Raw genomic sequence first — 19,086 nt, 5'->3', positions numbered from 1 at the left:
GAGTAGAATTCCCAAGGCTCTCAGCTCCTGATCGGAGGCCTCACCCACCCTGGCCCTGCCCATAGGACACTGGGCTAGGCTAGCAAGTCTGGACTCACCCTGGCACAGCCCTTGTTGGGGCCATCTGGCCTTTCCCCTGTGGCAGAGCAGGCTGACACCTCCCTGGGAGTCCCATGCCCCTGATACAAGCCCTGGGAGAGCAGACTCCCTTGACGGCCAGTCCAGCCCTGAAATCTCTCCTCCCACTCTCATTCTAGAGCCAGCATCACCCGTGTCCCCTTCTATGACCTGGTCTCTACTCGGAAGAAGAAGATTGCCAGCAAGCAGTGAGATTCCTGGAGGTGGCACTGGAAGTGGCACTGGGGGCTGGTCACCCTGAGAGTCCCAACGCCTGCAGCGCCTGGAGATCCACCTCCACCCCAGTGCACTCTTTTGGGCCACAGATATCATTGCTCTGTCAGTTACCTCGAGCTGACTCTAGAGGGGAAGGCAGAGCTCAGGAGGGTGGGTGGGAGCTGCAGTGGACTGAGTCCAGCAATGAGGCCCCCTGGCCTGGGCACCCGGCTGCAGGCCCCTGCCCTACGTGCACTACAGGAAGGGATGAGGAGAGCAGCCACAGGAAAACCAGCCCCAGAATGCTGCATCTTCTCTTCTCTCTGGACTTCGGTGTCCTCAGCTCTGAAGGCGCTCTCTGCACTCAGATGCTGTCAGCCCTCAACGTAGGAGGGGGCTGTGGGGTCCCTAAGTGCTTCTTCTCCCTGGCAAGGCTTTTCCTTTTCAGGGATATCTCTGCCAGCCCCTCCCCTGTCCTCAGGTTGGGCTTGGCCCTCTCTGCCTGAGAGAGCTCAGCACACACACACAGCTCAGACCCACGGACAGGACCCCGGGACAGAACCCCGGGAGCACTGCCCTAGGAGCCCGGACCCCACGAGCTCAGTCCCAGCTCCGCCTCTGACTCGCTGTGTGCCCTCTGCCAAGTCATGCCCATTCTCTAGTTCTTGCAAAACTGCAGTATTTGGACTAGAAACGTCTTGGCCCCTGCTAGCCCTGTGTTCCAGCTTCCAGCTGGAGATGGCAGCCCTTGTTTACGGAGCCTGGGCAGACTCTGGATTCAACGTTGCTGGGGAGAGAAGAGCAGTATAGACCCCACCTTCCAGGATGTCCATTTCGGGGAGAGGAGCAGGTGGGACCCTCAAGAAAATGACGGAGAACATCCCAGACAGACGGGACTCGAGCAGGATGGGTGCTATATCCAAGAAGCCAAGAAGAGAGAGTTTAGTGCACTGTGGTTACCAGGAGGGCTGCCTGGAGGCAGTGGCTGAGCCAGCAAGTAACACCAAGCTCATGCTTGGAGAGGCAGAGGCTTGGCCATGGCTTTCCTGCGAGACCACTGACCAGCAGTCCCGTGGTGATAAAGGGCAGCCCGGCGGGTCCCAGCATCTCGAGACCCTCTGCAGCAGTATCATCAGAGTAGAGCTGACTTCCAGTACCCGGGGAAGCCAGCTCTGTCTCCAGGGAGGCCTGGCCTGGAGGAGGAGTCCACTAACAGGAAACACTTCTCACCCCCTCACATAGGCCAAGGGGAGCCCCTGGAGGGAAATTCCTTGGCAGGGGAACAGGAAATGTGGTCGCCTCTGCCCCACTGCCAGCCTGAGTGGGCAAAGAAGCATGTGGATCCCCCAGAAGGAACCGCAGCTCGCGAGGCGCCTCTCCTCGTCCCCACCCACGCCCACATTTGCACACCTTCCACAGGGTCAGGATGGAGTAGCTGCCTTGCGAGGTGGTGAGACTCCTGTCTCTGGAGGTCTGCAAGCACCTGGTAGTGATTTGCACCAGACAAGGTCTGGGTTGGGCGTCTGCACGAGGAGACCTTGTGGGACATTTGAGGACATCCACAGATTCTTGTCAGCCTGTGAACTAAGCCCTGCCTCTGTCACCTCATTGGTCCATGAAGGAGCAGCCAGGGGTGGTGGAAGGAGCACTGGGCTAGGGGTCAGGGGTCAGAGATTCTGTCCTGCTCCTGGGATACACTGGCTACTCCCTTAGTCTACTCCCTTCCCCTCTCTGGTCCTCAGCTTCCTCCGTCATGGAGGGGATGGGATCATGGATTTTCTGGGCATAAGTGGCTGTTCTGGGAGTCACTCCAAAGAGAGAATAAAACTCTTGATCCAACTCGTGAGTGGGCTCTGACCCCTCTGTGACTGCGGCTGCCACCTTGACCCCACCGGGCCCTCCACCTCTGTCCCTGTCCCAGTGGAGGGCAGGAGGGCCAGGCAGGGAAGCTGGTCACTCAGAGGGCCCTAGGACCCCATCCCCGGGACATTGGCACAGGAGCCATCCCCAGGGGCTGGACAGCCAATGGGGCTTCCACAGAGCAGGTGCAGACAAGCCGGTTCTGACAAGCCCAGGGAAAGGCAAAAGGACTTTCCAGCAGGCAATGCTGCCCAAAGATAGAAAGAATCGCTGCCGGTCAGGCGTGATGGCTCACACCTGTAATCCCAACAGTCCGGGAGGCCGACGTGGGAGGATCACTTGAGGTCAGGAGTTCGAGACCAGCCTGACCAACATGGTGAAATCCCGTCTCTACTAAAAATACAAAAATTAGCTGGGCATGGTGGTGGGCGCCTGTAGTCCCAGCTACTCAGGAGGCTGAGGCAGGAGAATCGCTTAAACCTGGGAGTCGGAGGTGTCATTGAGCCCAGATGGCGCCACTGCACTCCAGCCTGGGTGACAGAGCAAGACTCTGACTCAAAAGAAAAAAAGAGCCGGGCGTGGTGGCTCACGCCTGTAATCCCAGCACTTTGGGAGGCTGAGGCGGGCGGATCACCTGAAGTCAGGAGTTCAAGACCAGGCTGGCCAACCTGGTGAGACCCCACCTAAAAATACAAAAAATTAGCCAGGCATGGTGGTGCATGCCTGTAATCCCAGCTACTTGGGAGGCTGAGGCAGGAAAATTGCTTGAATCTGGGAGGCAGAGGTTGCAGTGAGCCGAGATCATGCCACTGCACACTAGCCTGGGCAACAGAGTGAGACTGTCTGAAAAAAAAAAAAAAAAAAGAAGGAAGGAAGGAAGGGGGGGGGGGGGAGAGAGAGAGAGAGAAAGGAAAGAAAGAAAAGAAAGGAAGGAAGGAAGAAAGAAAAAAAGAAGAAAGAAAAAGAAAGAAAGAAAGAAAGAAAGAAGAAAGAAGAAAGAAAGAAAGAAAGAAGAAAGAAGAAAGAAAGAAAGAAGAAAGAAAGAAAGAAAGAAAGAAAGGAAAGAAAGAAAGAAAGAAAGAAAGAAAGAAAGAAAGAAAGAAAGAAAGAAAGAAAGAAAGAAAGAAGAAAGAAAGAAAAGGAAGGCAGGGCGGGCGAGCCTGCTGCCACGGGAGGTGAGTAGTATGTTCCCCGTTGCTGGAGGAGTGCAAGCACTGTTGCTCCAAGGATCACTTGGTGGGTAATGGAGGAGCTTGAATTCAATAACCTTCATTTATTTGTACATCCCACAAATGTTTATGGAGCACCTACGGTGTGCCAGGCACTGTCCCAGACACTGGTACAACAAGGCAGAATCCCTGCCTGCGTGGGGCTCACATCCCTGCAGTGCTGAACACACGCTGTTCCAGAGGAGGCAGAGCGGGCAGTTGAGGGCTGGGCTGGGCTGGGCAGAGGGCAATCTGGGGAGGCTTCTCTGAGGAGGGTGCTCGAGTATTGGCAGCCAGGCTGGGGACAGGACACGCACCTGATAATGCAGTGAACGCACCTCATGTCTGCCCCACACTGAACTGTGGGCTCCTTGTGGGCCAGACCGTGCACCTACTCAGTGCCCAGCACACAAAGGTGCACAATAACTGCTAGTTCACCTGAAGTTAACTGATAAAAGGCCCTCTGGGTCTCAGCATCAGCAGGTGCAAATGTCCAGAGGCCTCGAGAGCTATGAGAACGTTGGTGTCTCCAGGAGATGCAGGAGTACCTGGAGAGGCCACATCACAAGCCAGGAGCATGGAGAGCTGGGCTCTGACCCACTGGCTCCCTGAGTCTCTCCAGGGCATCTCTGCTCGCCTTCCTGCCGTTCTGCCACTCCTCGCTCTGGTCAGCAGGGGGCTCCCACCACACGTGGATAAGAGGTTTCAACGCTGCAGCCAGAATGGCTGGACAGGGCTGGACAGGGCTGGACAGGGTCTTTGTCCAAAGTAGAGCCCTGGCCTGGACATCCTAAAGGGGGAAGCATCTGGTCTACCAGGGCCCAAGGGCTCGAGCAGCCCAGTGGATACCCATGGACACAAACAAGCATGGGCCTCCCCGCCACTCGTGCTGGGCACAGTCACCCCTCCTGGGGCTGGCATCGGGCCTGGCGCTGGGAGACTCACGCACTCTTGCTTTCTGGCTGTGGGGCCCTGAACAAGTTGCTTACCCTCTCTGGGATTTTCCTCCCTGAGAGGTTGGGCCAGTTGAGTTCCACGATGCAAAACTTGAAGGGGGACTTCCACATGCAACAGGCACCGCTGCAACACAGCTCCTGCCCTGGAAGGGATGGCGGGGGAGGAAGATGAGCAGGTACCACGAAAGCCATTACTGTGACAGGGCATGGGGCGGGGGGGCGGCACAGCCATAAGAGCCACCCAGAGGGCCATGGTGAAGGCTCACCTCTCCCCTGTGTCTTAACCAGGTTTCCTAAGCTCTCTGAGCCTCAGGTTTTCCATCTATAAAATGGAAATAATTAAATATATGTAAAATGCTAACAACAGCGTTGGGCAGCTCCTGGGATGTTACGTGCTGCTATTGTTATGATCACAAGGCTGACTGTGGGCATGCATTCATGGAGCTACAAAAACATGGAATTGGGGCCATTGGAGGGGGAAAGATTCATGTGGGCAGTGGGGCAGTCGGGGAGATCTGGGAAGACTTCTTGGAAGAGGTGTGCTCAGGAAAGATAAGCCAAGTGGAGGTCTGAGCCTTCCAGCCAGTGGGGCCAGTAGGAGACAGGACAAGGATGCAGGTCGAGGCAAGGTATTTCTGGAACTCCCTTGGGCCCCAAACACAAGCCCCAGTGGGCCAAAAGAATGCAAGGTTGAGGGAGGCTGGGTGCTGGCTGGGACTTAGCTGTGTGCACAGTGCAGGATCCTTGCAGCTCTGGGGCTGCAGCTCTGGCTGCATGAAGCTCTGAGTGGGGCATCCAGTAATGTGGCTGCTAAACGGAGACATCCCAGCCTGAGGGAGGACTAGCTTGGCACAGAAGGCTCTGGGTTGGAATAGGCCAGGGCAGCGGGGCTTGGAGAAGGCAGAGTGGGCCCCTGCCAGGTACCTGGGGAGGAGGAGCCCCTCCATCTTGAAACCTGGCAAACAGAGCTGCCAGGGGACAGGAGATGGGGGCAGGCAGCCCAAGTCGAGTGACGGGTGTGAAAGACCTAGAGAAATTGATTTATTAGGGACATAAAAGGAGCTAAATATGTTTGCCGGCTCAGCGATGACTCAGGCCTTCCCCAGGGGTCTGCAAGTGTGAGCATCAAAGACAGGCCTGCTCCCACCAGGACACTGCAGGCTCCAGACCCTCCTTCCCTTCAATGGGAAGTGTCCTGAGAGCCTGGCCTCTGAGGGGCACCAGAGACCCAGCCGCTCACTCCTGCATGCCTCCCAACTCTCTAGACTGCACCCAGAATGGCTGAAGCATGAAGCCAGAGAGTGACACACATCTGGGTCAAAATCCTGGCCTTGCCCCAAACTGCCATGTGATCCTGGCCCAGTGGGGACCCTCTCTGGACCGTCCCCGCGAGTCAGCCCCACCTCCCTCCCTGTCTGGCAATGTTGTCCCATCCCTTTTGGCTTCTTCCTGACAGCACAGCCTCCTCTGCCCAAGATCCACCAACCACCCTCCAGGAGAAAAGCCAGACTCCACAGGGCCTCACTGGGGAGAACATGCTCTTCCCGTGGCGGTTCCAGGCCGGGCACTGGGCTCTGGAGAAACGTGGGCAAATCCAGTCTGCAGGCAGGGCCGGCGGAGGAGGAAGAAATGACCTCGCTGTGGGGACAGCATTGGGAGCGACAGTAAGGATGAGGGAAGGGGGGCTGTGGGGCCTGGGGAGAGTGGAGCACGGAGCCCCCACACAGGAGTTTGGCACATTTGAGAAGCAGTGAATTCTTTGGTAGGCCTGGAGGAGGCCTGCCTAGAACAGCTGGACTTGGAATGGAACAGAAGCAGAGCCACACTGGCCAGCCTGCGTGGGTGACTTTACCAGGACGGGGAAGGGGAGCCAGAAAAGGGTTCAAAGCAGAAGAGAGACTCTGCTGGAGGCCATCTGGGGATAGCCCCTAGGATCGACCACTCAAGGGATGGATTAAGGAGGCTAGGTGGGCCACAGGAGGCTGGAGGAGCTGAGGGAGGAACAGAGTGGTTGCTGGACAGGAGGAAAGAGGCTTGATGGGCCTCCAGGACTAAGACTTGGAGGAGGTGACAGCATTCCCCGAAACAGCCCAGGGAAGGGCAGGTGGGGGGAAGGAGTCAGGGAGGGGGAGGTGAACAGGTCGCACTGCGTCAGAGGGGCAGCAGGACCTCCCCGTGGATACCTTCAGCTGTGAGTTAAATAAGGGCCCTGGGCTCAGCGGAAAGCCCTTCCCACCTCCTCTTTCACACCCTCTTATCTCCTCCTCCTCTCCCCCTCCCCCTTCTTGGCCATTTAGTCTTGGCTCAGTGGTGTGTACTGGCAGGCATCTGGGTCCTGGGGTCCACCGGCAGGCCTGGGTTCCAATCCCAGTGTGTGGGTTCTTAACAGCACGTGACCCTCAAAAGTAACCCACAAAGACCCAGGTTTGCCCTGGACAGCCCTGCCCACCCCCACCATGCCCAGCATCAATATGTCATGGCCAAAGCCGCCAACCATGGAGCACTCGCTAAGGCCAGCGCCTCCCCCTACACGCTGTCTTCCAACCTTCCAGCACTCCCTAAGCAGGCGTGACTATTCCCATTTTACAGAGAAGGGCCCTGAGGCTCACTCTGGCCCAGCCAAGAAGGACCTGAGCTGGCATGGAACCAGCGCCATCTGATTTGAAACCTATGTCAGGGCGGCCACAAACTCATCATCCATAATAGGCCCTTCCTATGAGTGCTGGAATCTGGATTCCAGGTGACACCAGGACAACAGGCGGAAACCAGGACTGCTCCAGGCACCCCAAGACATAGGGTCACCCTAGAGATCAGACATATCTCTAGGCACAGCAAGGAACTGGGGTCACTCTGGGTGGCCCTGTGGACTGGAAGAGTTGTGCCCCGTGGCTACTTTATCCTGGAGAAGGAAAGGACAGCTGTTTCCTCCAGAGCAGATGGGGCTCAGCCTCTACCGCCACCAATTCATCCAGCGAACTTTTCTCCACGGTGAGTCTCCCTGAGTCCTACCCCAAAGTGGCACCGTGTGGACTGACACTGGATTGGGTGAACCTGGTCTACTGCACGCCCTCAGCAGATATTAGCTGTCACTGTTATATTATTGATGGGGTCTCACTCGAGAGGGCTGAGTTTGAGGACTCTGAACAGGACAGAACCATGGAAGGTAATGGGGGCTGTCCATGCCATCCTGCCAGCTCTCCTCCTGCAGGAAGCCCTCCCTGACCACCCCTGTCCCCAGGGCTACTTTAAGACTCCAGAGGTTTCACCATTTGGCTTTTGGTGGGCTGGCTTCCTGGTCTGGGGTTGCCAGGCTCAAAGTTTTTGTTCAGCTGCTCAACGCCAAGGCCCACAAGGCCTCTCCTTCTCCATCCCTCTCGGCTTCTGTACGGGGTCCTCCAGCCCCATCCAGAAATGCCCTGGCCTATAAAAGCATCCTTCCTGTTCTTGCATGAGGAAATCAAAGTTCACAGACATTCAGGGACACGCCGTAAGTCACCCAGCACAGAGGCTCCATGAAGAAGCCCGAGGCAGAAGTCGCTGGCATTTGTAGAACATACTTCACCTCATCTGATCCTCCCAGGAGCCCACAAGGTAAACAGGATTATTCCCATTTAACAGATGAGGATGTGGAAGCTCAGAGAGCTTGTGGCTTGCCCAGAGTCACACAACCAGGAACAGGCATCGGATCCAATTGTCAAGGCCAGGAGGACCCACCAGCTGGAAGGCTTCAGCAGAGGGCGAGGATTAATTCCGTGACCTTTCCAGTCCCTTTGATCCTTTGAGGCTAAAGCTTAACTCTTCTCTTTCTCCCTCCCCCAAGGGATTTTCAGTTCATAAATAAGAGCCCAGAGGGGACCAACCTTTGATCCAAAGAAATGATTTTTTAAGAAAATGTCCCCCATTTAAAAATTAATAAAACATGCTCATTGCAGAAAATTGGAAAGCGCAATGAAGAGGAAGAAAAACCTTAGACCAAAAAATGAATGAGATCATGTCCTCTGTTGCAACACGGCTAGAGCGGGAGGCCATTATCCCAAGCAAACAAACATAGACAGAAGCGGAAAGCCAAATACCGCATGTTCTCACGCATAAGTGGAAGCTAAACAATGAGGACACACGAATACTAGGAGAGGGACAACAGACACTGGGGCCTTCTGGAGGGTGGAGAGTGGGAGGAGGGAGAGGATTAGAAAAAAATACCTGGTGGGTATTATGCTTATTACCTGGGTGACAAAATTATCTGTATACCAAACTCACATGGCAGTTTATCTATATAACAAATCTGCACATGTATTCCAAACCTAAAAGTTAATAAAAAATCTAGACCAAGAATTCCTCTCCCGATATTTTTGTAAACATTTCAGGATATTTCTAGCACACCTCTACGCTTTATGTGTTATGTCTCTGCAATGATACTGCAAATGCAGTTTTGTAACCTTAACACTTAAGCCTTTTTTTTTTTTTTTTTTTTGGAGACAGAATCTCACTCTGTCCCCCAGGCTAGAGTGCAGTGGCACGATCTCAGCTCACTGCAACCTCCTCCTCCCAGGTTCAAGCAATTCTCCTGCCTCAGCCTCCCGAGTATCTGGGATTACAGGCATGCGCCACCACACCCGGCTAATTTTTGTATTTTTAGTAGAGGCGGGGTTTCGCCATGTTGCCCGGGCTGGTCTCTAACTCCGCACCTCAAGTGATCCGCCCGCCTCGGCCTTCCCAAAGTACTGGGGTTACAGGTGTGAGCCACTGTGCCCGGCCTTAACACTTAAGCCTTAAGACTATGAAATCCGGATGTCCACGTGTATACCAGCCAGGACAGGTTAGGTTACACCGTGGCAACAAATATCCCCAAATCTCAGTGGCTTCACACACCACAAGAGGTTATGTCTTGCTCACACCCTATGCCGTGGGATTGCAGGGGAGGGGTTGGCATGGAGTCTCTGCTTATCATAGTCACTCGGGGACCTAGGCTGAGGAGGTGCCATCCTGGCATGAATTGCCAGGAGCGCTGTCTGGACATGACATGCCACTTCTGCTCATATTACATTAGCCAAAACATGTCACATAGCTACCTCACTGCAATGCCAGACAAAATACCATCCTACCACCGGCCCTGCAACATGGGAGGACAGTAATACTTGGTGTGCGGCACTAGTGCCGATTATAGCTAGGGTGACCAACTGTCCCCATTTTCTCAGGACCAAGGAGTTTTCCAAAATGCAGGCCTTCTTGTGCTAAAACTGGGAAAGTCCTGGGCAACCCAGGAGGACTTGTCTGCTCCTACTGTACCACGTTGTGCGGTCTTTACACACTCACTTTTCAAAACTGCACAGCAGCCATCTTGTAGATGAACCAAGGTTTCTCTCCCCAGTCCGCTATTGCTGGAAACTCAGAGTGTTTCCAGTATTCCATGTTTATAAATACCTTGTCTGAAATACCTCCATGGATAAAACCGTGTCTGCGTGGCTTCTCAGAGGTGCCGTTGGTGGCCGTTTACAGGCTCACAATACCTGTTGTCCATAGGTAATTCAAAACGGTTGAACCAATACAACTTGCCTTCTGCAGCCGAAGCACGTGCGTGCTTTCCTTACCTTCTCCTGTAACCCAGAGCAGTCATTCTCTAATTGTAGCCTCCAGCTCACCTGGGGAGCTCCTTAAAACAGATTGCTGGGCCCTAGCGCTAGAGTTTCTGATCCGCCAGGGCTGGGGTGAAGCCTAACCTTTGCGTTTTTGTGTGTGTGGTTTGTTTGTGGGGTTTTTTTGTTGTTGTTTGTTTGTTTGTTTTGATGGAGTCTCGCTCTGTTGCCCAGGCTGGAGTGCAGTGGTGAAATCTCAGCTCACTGCACGCTCCACCTCCCAGGTTCATGCCATTCTCCTGCCTCAGCCTCCTAAGTAGCTGGGATTATAGGCGCCAGCCACCACACCTGACTAATTTTTCGTATTTTTAGTAGAGACAGGGTTTCACCGTGTTAGCCAGGATGGTCTCGATCTCCTGACCTCGTGATTTGCCCGCCTTGGCCTCCCAAAGTGCTGGGATTACAGGCGTGAGCCACCGCGCCTGGCCAACCTTTGTGTTTTGAGTGTGTTCCCAGGCAATGTTGATGCGGCTGTTTTCCGAATTCCGAATCACACTTGAGAACTACTGATGCCGTGGCTTTGTTTTTTTGTTTTGTTGTGGTTTTTTTGTGAAGGAGTTTTGCTCTTGTCGCCCAGGCTAGAGTGCAATGGCTCAATCTCAGCTCACTGCAAACTCCACCTCCCGGGTTCAAGCAATTCTCCTGCCTCAGCCTCCCGAATAGCTGGGATTACAGGCGTGCGCCACCAGGCCTGGCTAATTTTGTATTTTTAGTAGAGACCGGGTTTCTCCATATAGGTCAGGCTGGTCTCGAACTCCTAACCTCAGGTGATCCACCTGCCTCAGCCTCCCAAAGTGCTGGGATTACAGGCATGAGCCACCGCGCCCGGCCAGATGCCATGAGCCACTGCACCCAGGCAGATGCCACCACTTTGCCACGGAACAGGTGACCCTGCTCAGCTACTCACCAGAGGTCTAACCTGGAGCAAATTATGCAATTAGCCTCTCTTAGCCTAGGTTCCTATCTGTAAATTGGAGCAGTTGGGAGGATGGACTACCAGGGTAACCAAGAGTTCAGTTAAAGATAGTTACAGTTATTCAGCGATAGATTAAATGACGTTATGTTTTAAAATATTTGTGAGTTTGAATGGAACTGCACTGATTAACACTTGTATTCCTTTCATACCTGAGTGGGAATGGACTTTCTCCCTCTGAGGGTTAAGCATTTGTGTTTCCTTTCCAGTGTGAATCATCGCTCCTGCCCTTTGCCCATTCACCTGTGGGTTTCTCTGCCTTTCCTCTCCATCTGCCTGGGCTCATTACAGAGCAAAGATAAACCTGCATGGCCGTTCTTCATTGCTAGAGATTTCTCCAAAGCTGTTGCTCACCTGTCTGCTGGGGCCATTTTTCTGGCTTACAAAGTGGCCGAATCCATCTGACTTTCCCATTTTTATTTTCTCTATCACTTTTAAGCTTAGATTGGAGCCCTTCTCCAGAATGTGACAATATAAAGGAAATGGATTTTGAATGATGAGATTTCCTGCACCTTGAGGGGTGGTGGAGGTGGGTGATCCTGGCTCACCTCAAACCCTGTGGTGGTGATAGAAGGCATAGTCGGAAACCAAGGGCCCCTCAGCACCAGGACAACCCACCACCCTAAGCTGTCCCCTGCATTAGCCATACTGTCTCTCTCCCCATCTGCAGAGTCCCCCCGCAGAGAGGCACAGGGCAGGCCAGAGCTGGATGCGCCGCTGGAAAGTCAAAGGCGTCATCCTCAGGTTGGAGACAGGATGACCGAAGGTGTAAGAACTGGCCAGAGGAGTTGGACAACTCCCAGCTCAGGTCTCTCCTCGACTGCTTCGGCCGTGTGAGCTTTGCCTCTCTGGGTCACTGTTGTCTCATCCATAAAATGGGCCTGACCATGCCCAAGTCGACGGAAGGATTTAAATAGATCAGCGCCCTGAGGTCGGTGCCGGACGCCGAGTACACGCGCCCAGTACACAGGGCTTGAGCTCATTAGACGCCCCAATTCTGTTCCTGGGGTGGTGGCGTGAACCCCACTGCCTTTGCCTTTGATTGCACTGAAAATATCCAGCACCGCTGATGTCAAGGGCCCAGGGCCCGGCGGAAATGAACTCCCAGACTTGGGCGCCCAGGTTTCCGTGCGCGACCCCCAGCCCCTCCCGCTGCGGCTCAGCCCATCGGCCCTGCGCGGGAACAGCGTCACCCGGGCACCCGGGCCAGAACAGGCCACGCGTGTCCCAGGAGCGCGGGAGGGTCCCACGCCCCCTCCCCCGCACCGCTCCTTTGGCTGGCAGAGCGGGTCCTGAGCGCGTCTCAGCCGCACCAAGCGCCTCCCGCTCCCGCGCCACCCGGGCGCGCTGCTGGGGCCTGATTTCCATAATAATCAGCCATAGATCTCCCGAAAAGGCTGGGAGCGGCCGCCACCGCCCACCGGGGAAGCTCCCGAGGGTGGGCGCCCCCGTTCCCACCATCCCTGCCGCCGCCCGGAGGGAGCCTCGTTTTTAAAAGCTTTCGAGAAACCGTCCGTGCGCAGGAGGCAGCTGGGAGACACCCAGGATGTTGTTCTCCGCATGAAGGAGGGGGACGGCGGTGGGGGGAGGTGGGAGAGGCCGCGGCGCAGGTGTAGACCAGGCTCAGAGGCAAAGAGGGGAGGAGGGAAACTGAGGCAGCCGCGGGTTGAGGAGACGTTTCAAGGTACATTCTCACCGCAGCCTCACAGCGACCCTGCGGGTGAGTTATCTGCTATGCCCCACTTTACAGGTGGGGAAACTGAGGCCTAGAGAGGTTTCCAGTCTTCCAAGCTGGCAAGTGGCTGGGCAGGGACCTTTTTCCGAGTTGGGGGATTCAGAGCCCGTGGCCCGCCCGGCACACTACCTCCTGCCCAAAATGGGCAGCGTAGGAGCAGGATGTTCTGTGCATCCCAAGATGGGAGAACCAACCCGAAAGGGAAAGACCAGGGGGCTGAGGTCCGGCACATACTTGGAGCTGATCTGGCCCAGAAGCCCGTGGGCTCGCAGAACCTAGTTTGAACCCCAGCTCTGCCACGTCCCAACCATCCCCCCAAGGGGTGGGCAAACTACAGCCCCTAGGCCAAACCCTGTCAAACTGTTTTGGTACAACCAGAAACCAAGCATGTTTTTTTTTTTCTTTTTTTTTCTCTTTTTCTTTCTTTCGTTTTTTTTTTTTTTTTTGTTTTTTTTTTTTTTTGAGATGGAGTTTTCGCTCTTGTTGCCCAGGCTGGAGTGCAGTGGTGCGATCTCGGCTCACTGCAGCCCCTCCCTCCTGGGTTCAAACAAGTCTCCTGCCTCAGCCTCCCAAGTAGCTGGGACTACAGGCGCCTGCTACCACACCTGGCTAATTGTTTTGTATTTTCAGTACAGATGGGGTTTCACCATATTGGCCAGGCTGGTCTCAACCTCCTGACCTCAGGTGATCCACCCTCCTCGGCCTCCCAAAGTGCTGGGATTACAGACATGAGCCACTGTGCCCAGCTAGGTTTTTTTCTATTTTTGAATTAAAAAAAAAAAATTCCTGACATGTGAAAATTATATGAAATTTGGATTTCCATGTTCATCCACATTTTTTATTAAAATACAGCCACACCCACTTATTTCTGGTACTGTCTATGGCTGCTTTCCCTCTATGGTGGCACCATTGAATAGTTTTGACCAAGAAGCATGGCTTATAAAGTCAAAAATATTTACTATGTAGGCTTTTCCAGAAAAGCTTTGCCCATCTCTGCAATAATGGGGCAATGAGGAAGCTTCTACGCCTCGGTTTTCTCACCTGGACAGATGGGAATGCTATTAAGTGAGGATGAAGTGAAGGCTGGGAAAGCCCTGCGCACAGTTGGCAGCACCTATCTTAGAAATGCCTTTGACTGGCCTGGTGCAGTGGCTCACGCCTGTAATCCCAGCACTTTGGGAGGCTGAGGCAGGCAGATCCCCTGAGGTCGGGAGTTCAAGACCAGCCTGACCAACATGGAGAAACCCCATCTCTACTAAAAATACAAAATTAGCCAGGAGTGGTAGCGCATGCCTGTAATCCCAGCTACTCGGGAGGCTGAGGCAGGAGAATCGCTTGAACCCAGGAGGCTGAAGTTGCAGTGAGCCGAGATCGTGCCACTGCACTCCAGCCTGGGTGACAGAGCGAGACTCCATCTCAAAAAAAAAAAAAAAAACGAAAGAAAGAAAAAGAAATGCCTTTGACTTTTGCCAAGCCCCTGCTGCTTGCTGCCTCCCCATTCCGAATCACAGCTACCTGGGTGGATGCACTTTGAACTCAAGATGTTCATCCCCTGCCCCCATTCATCCTGCTTGTCCTCACTCCAAGCTTATCAACCTGGCCTCCAGCCGCCCTCCCCAGTCAGTGACCCAGCCTGACCGGTTCCACCTCCAGCACCTAGCACAATCCCTGCCCCACACTGGTTCTTAGCAAACATTTTCTTTCTCTTTTTTTGAGACGGAGTTTCACTCTTGTTGCCCAGGCTGTGATGCAATGGTGCAATCTCAGCTTACTGCAACCTCTGCCTCCTGGATTCAAGCAATTCTCCTACCTCAGCCTCCCAAGTAGCTGGGATTACAGGCATGCGCCACCATGCCCGGCTAATTTTGTACTTTTAGTAAAGATAGGGTTTCACCATGTTGGTCAGGCTGGTCTCGAACTCCTGACCTCAGGTGATCTGCCCACCTTGGCCTTCCAAAGTGCTGGGATTACAGGTGTAAGCCACCGCACCCGGCCTCAGCCAACATTTTCTAGATGGATGGATGGATGGGTGGATACTTTGTAGTCTTTCTCCATTCCCTCAACTCTAACCTCCATCATCTCCTTCCAGGTCTCCCTGCTCCCCCTCTTCGTTTCATCCCCAACTCTGTAGCCAGGGTCACCTGCCTCCTCCCTGGCTCCCCAGTGCAGCACAGGTGCTGAGCCACCACCCTCCACCAAACGCCCAAACTCCTAGCACTTCCCTGAGCCCAACAGGTTGTATCAAGTCTCCAGGTGTTTGACCATTCAGTTACCTCTGCCTGGAACCTTCTTTATCCCCAGTCCAATGGGCTTTGCATCCTCTACTTGACCCCCAAGACTCAGTTCAGGACCCAAGTCTATGAAGCCATTCCAGGTCTCTCCCTCTTCTCCCACTGCCCCAGTATACAAAGCTATCTTGGTACCAGTGGGACTTTGGTACCTTTATGAATATGCATGAGTTTCTCCTGGTGAGCCTGTGAGCCTCTTGAGGGCCAGAACTGTGACTAGTATTTCCTAGTATTTTCTTTTTTTTTTTTTTTGAGACAGAGTCTCACTCTGTTGCCCAGGCTGGAGTGCAGTGGCACAATCATGGCTCACTGCAACCTCCACCTCAAGCGATTCTTCTGCCTCAGCCTCCCAAGTAGCTGGGATTATAGGTGCCCACCACCACACCTGGCCAATTTTTGTATTTTTAGTAGAGATGGGGTTTCACCATATTGGCCAGGCTGGTCTTAAATTCCTCACTTCAAGTGATCCACCCGCCTCGGCCTCCCAAAATTCTAGGATTAAAGGTGTGAGCCACCGCATCCGGCCTATGACTAGTACTTCTGAATCACCAGTCCCAGCAAAGGCATGCCGCAGAGAAGACAATAAATTTTTAATAAATGAGTCAATGGAGGAAGGAAGGAATTAATATACTGGGATCATCTCCCTCCTTGGCTCAACAACTTTCAGATGCTTCCCAGGTTCCCTCTGTCAAGGCCCAGCCTGGTCTTCAAGTCTTGAAGCCCTATATGAAGTGGTTCTGGTTCACCTCCCAACCTTGTCTCAAGCTGCATCCACCATACAGTCTTCCCGAAGCAGTCCTGGCCTCCAAGCCTCCATTCATGCAGTTCCCCGTCCCTGTTTATCCTCCTTAGCCTACCCACATTTGTGCCTGTGGGGGCCCTGGCCATCCTTGGAGATCTTACAGGGCTTCTGGGATCCAGGGGCACCTGCAGTAGGGACCAGCTACCCCCACATTTCCCAAATCCCACAGCAGAAGGCAGTGAGCAGGGACTTTGACCGGGGGGACCTGGGTCCCGAATGAATCCTGCCAATATCTACTATGGAGATGTCATTTCAGCTCTTGGAGTAAAGAGGAAGAGTCCACTTTACTTGTCTCCCGGGGCTGCTGTGGGGTTAGAGATACTGTTACCTCTCTAGCACACAGTAGGTACTCAATAATGGACAGCTATTTCCAGCCTGTACACAACCCTTCTGCCCTTCTGAGAGGAGGCTTAGAGAGCAGACCTACAGCTCCCCTCAACCTGCAGCCCCAACCTCTCTCTCTCTCTCCCTCTTTCTCTCTCTTTCCCTCTCTCTCTCTCTCTCCCCTCACCCCCGACAGTGCCTGCAGCCAGCGACTGATGCTGGCGTGGACAGAATGACAATGAGGCCAGGACCTAAGCGAGCCCATCTGGGAACCTAAGACTGTGGCAGAGGCTCAGATGAAGCCAGGGCTTGGGAGGGGTTGGACAGGGATGGGGCAGGCAGGCAGGGCAGAGCAGGGGTAGGAGCAGGGCAGTGATCTGCCACTGACCCTACCGCTGGGTCTCAGCTTTCCCTTCTGCCCAATGGGTGAATCATTCCCTCCTCTGGGGTCTTGTCCTGAGTACTAAGGGCCAAGTGAGAGTTTGGGATGAAGAGGGACAGAGCCAGGCAGGGCAGGAGCCAGGGAGTAGGGCAGGGGCAGGGTGGGACCAGGGGATGGGGTTCACGATGGAGATGGGGCTGGGGCAGGGACCAGTCAGATTTCTGATTCAGAGCAATTAAGATTGCTCGGGCAATCAATCAGACAAAATCACCCCCAGGGCAGGAAAAGAGACAGTGAGAATATTGTTGGGGGTGGTGGTGCATGCAGGGAAGAAGGAAGAAGGAGAGAAAGAAGAAAGAAGGAATCTGAGAAGGGACCGTGGAGGGGAGGGGGAGAAGCCACCCCCTGCTGGGGTCCTGGAGGCAGCCTCACTGGTGCCAGCCTTCTCCTTTGGCCGGTGGGACCCCTGTGGCCACAGGGCTAGGGACTCACCCAGGCCCCAGTGAGGAGGAGGCAGAATGGACAATAGGTGGGAAGACGGGCATGGGAAAGGGGTAAGAGGGGAGGTAGGGTGTGGCTGGCACAGGACTGCGTAGCTAACAATCAGAGAGACGGCCGCCCCTCCTTTTCAAGTCCACATCACAGGTGGAGGGGCTGACTCTTGCCACATGGCCAGCTCTTACCACCTCATTGCCTTTGCCCAAGCCAGGGCCCTGCCTGGGATGCCTTTATTTCCCTACCCTCACCCCAAACATTTAATCCTCCTCCCTAATTCCTCCAGCCTTCACCCCAGCCCTGACCTCCCTCAGCAATGACTGTCTCACCCTCACCCTCAGAGCTTGGTGTGAGCGGGGTTACAGTCTGGTGGTCCAAGCATGCTTGCCGGTGTCCCATAAATGTGCTTAGTCCTCACAAGCAGCATGGACGAGCATCACAGCCTGGTGGTTAAGCTCACAGGCCTGGGACTCCACTGGGCCAGGTTCTAGTCCCAGTAGTTTTGTTTTCACATAGTAGTTGCTTCATAAATGCTAGGTCCCCTCCTCCTGTTCCATTGCTAGCTCAGAATGTGCACACAGCAGGTGCCCAATGGTGGCTTCTGGGCTGAGGTGCCCTTCTGTTCCCTAGTGGGCCCCTTGTCCCTGAAAGGACACATAGATGTCACCCCTGCCTTGGCCTCCAGGCCCAAGCCTGAGCAGTGAAGCTCGGGAGAAAGGCCCCATTGCTCATTCCCCTTGAGTCTGCAGCTCGGGCAATCAATCGGTCACCATGGAAACCAGCCTTCCAATCAGAAGCAGGCACTTCTTGACTGCGCCAGCGCCACCTACCCACCCACTCAGGCCTGGCTGTGCGGTCCCTCACCTAGGACTGCCAGGGGTTGGGGGCGGGGAGGAGAAAAGGGAAACTGGCATAATCGGGGCACACCTGCTTGTATCCCTAAAGCCCTGAGACTCTCCAAAGAGAGAGCATTTTCTTGGGGTGGGGGTCACTACTCCAGTGGCCCCCTGATTTTTACAGCATTCATTCCTATAGAGTATGGCCCTTGGTACTCAGAACAAAACCTGAGGGGAGGGAATGATTCACCCATTGGGCAGAAGGGAAAGCTGAGACCTAGCTGTAGGGTCAGTGGCAAAGCTAGGCACATGCCCCCTCCCTGAGCCCCCATCTCCTTCCCCCTCCTCCCTGGCCTGAGGAATGGGGCAGGGAAAGGAGGGGCAGAAGAGTTCCTGGCCCGCTGCAGCCAGCACCTGCCTTCCCACTAAATCTACGCCTGGCACTTCCAGGGCCCATTAGCGCCGGGCCCACCAGGGCCCATTTGCCAGCATCTATGGGCCTGCGCACCCACCTGCCCACCCACGCCCAGCTGCAGCCTCCCGCCCAGGCCCCTCCTTCCCCCACTGCCAGCTGGGATTGGACAGAGCCCAGGCTCTGAGTCACACAACCCCACGTTCAACAATTGGCTCCTCACTGCTGAGCCTGAGCAAGCCAGAAAACCTCTCTGAGCCTCAGTTTCTCTGTTTGGAAAATGGAAAGAATTACTCCTGCCTTACAAGGGAGTGATGAGGAGTCAGAGTGCATAGAGAGCTTAACATAGGGCCTGGTATGGACTCAGTAAAAGGGAGGCCACCTTCCCCGTCCCTATTCCCTCTCAGTATCCAAAACTGTCCCTTGGAGCTGAGCTAAGACATCCACCTGCCAGGAGAAGGCAGAAGACAAATTCTACTATTCTTAATAACCAGCCCAGGAAAGCAAATTACAAATGAGATTTAGAGAAGGGCAGCAACTTGCCCCCCTACCCCGACACTGGGAGGGATAGGTAGGATTTGAACCCAGGGCTGTCTGACTCAGACCTGAGCTGTCTGCTGCAGCCCAGCCTCTCCTGACCCTGACCCAGCCCTTCTCCAGCCAGACAAAGCCTGTCACCCTGGGCCACTAGTGCCCAGCTCTGCACTGACAGAGCACCTGCTAAGAACTTGGCATGCCAGGTGCCCACCACCACATACAGCACCCCCAGCACTCACAGGGCTGCAGAGGGGAAGTTGAAGGGATGTTGAGTCATGCTGGGGGATCTGACCTGGTTGAGGATGCTGGGGA

General features: G+C 54.5%; 1 protein-coding gene across 2 annotated transcripts in view; it reads left to right on the top strand.

Moving 5' to 3' along the window:
• The window catches only part of CYTH4 (cytohesin 4), a 33,087-nt gene extending 30,915 nt beyond the window's left edge, over positions 1-2,172 (top strand). The window contains exon 13 of one of the 2 annotated variants that reach the window (XM_032138418.2): positions 258-2,172. In XM_032138418.2, coding sequence (XP_031994309.1) covers positions 258-330 — 73 coding nt within the window. In that variant the 3' untranslated portion in view covers positions 331-2,172. The remainder of the gene's footprint in view (positions 1-257) is intronic. The other variant, XM_032138419.2, reaches the window with a different exon arrangement.
• Positions 2,173-19,086: the final 16,914 nt, after the last annotated feature.

This window comes from Hylobates moloch, unplaced genomic scaffold (assembly GCF_009828535.3).
Source record: "Hylobates moloch isolate HMO894 unplaced genomic scaffold, HMol_V3 SCAFFOLD_19, whole genome shotgun sequence".
NCBI lineage: Eukaryota > Metazoa > Chordata > Mammalia > Primates > Hylobatidae > Hylobates > Hylobates moloch.
This window is presented reverse-complemented; position numbering and strand designations above follow the sequence as displayed.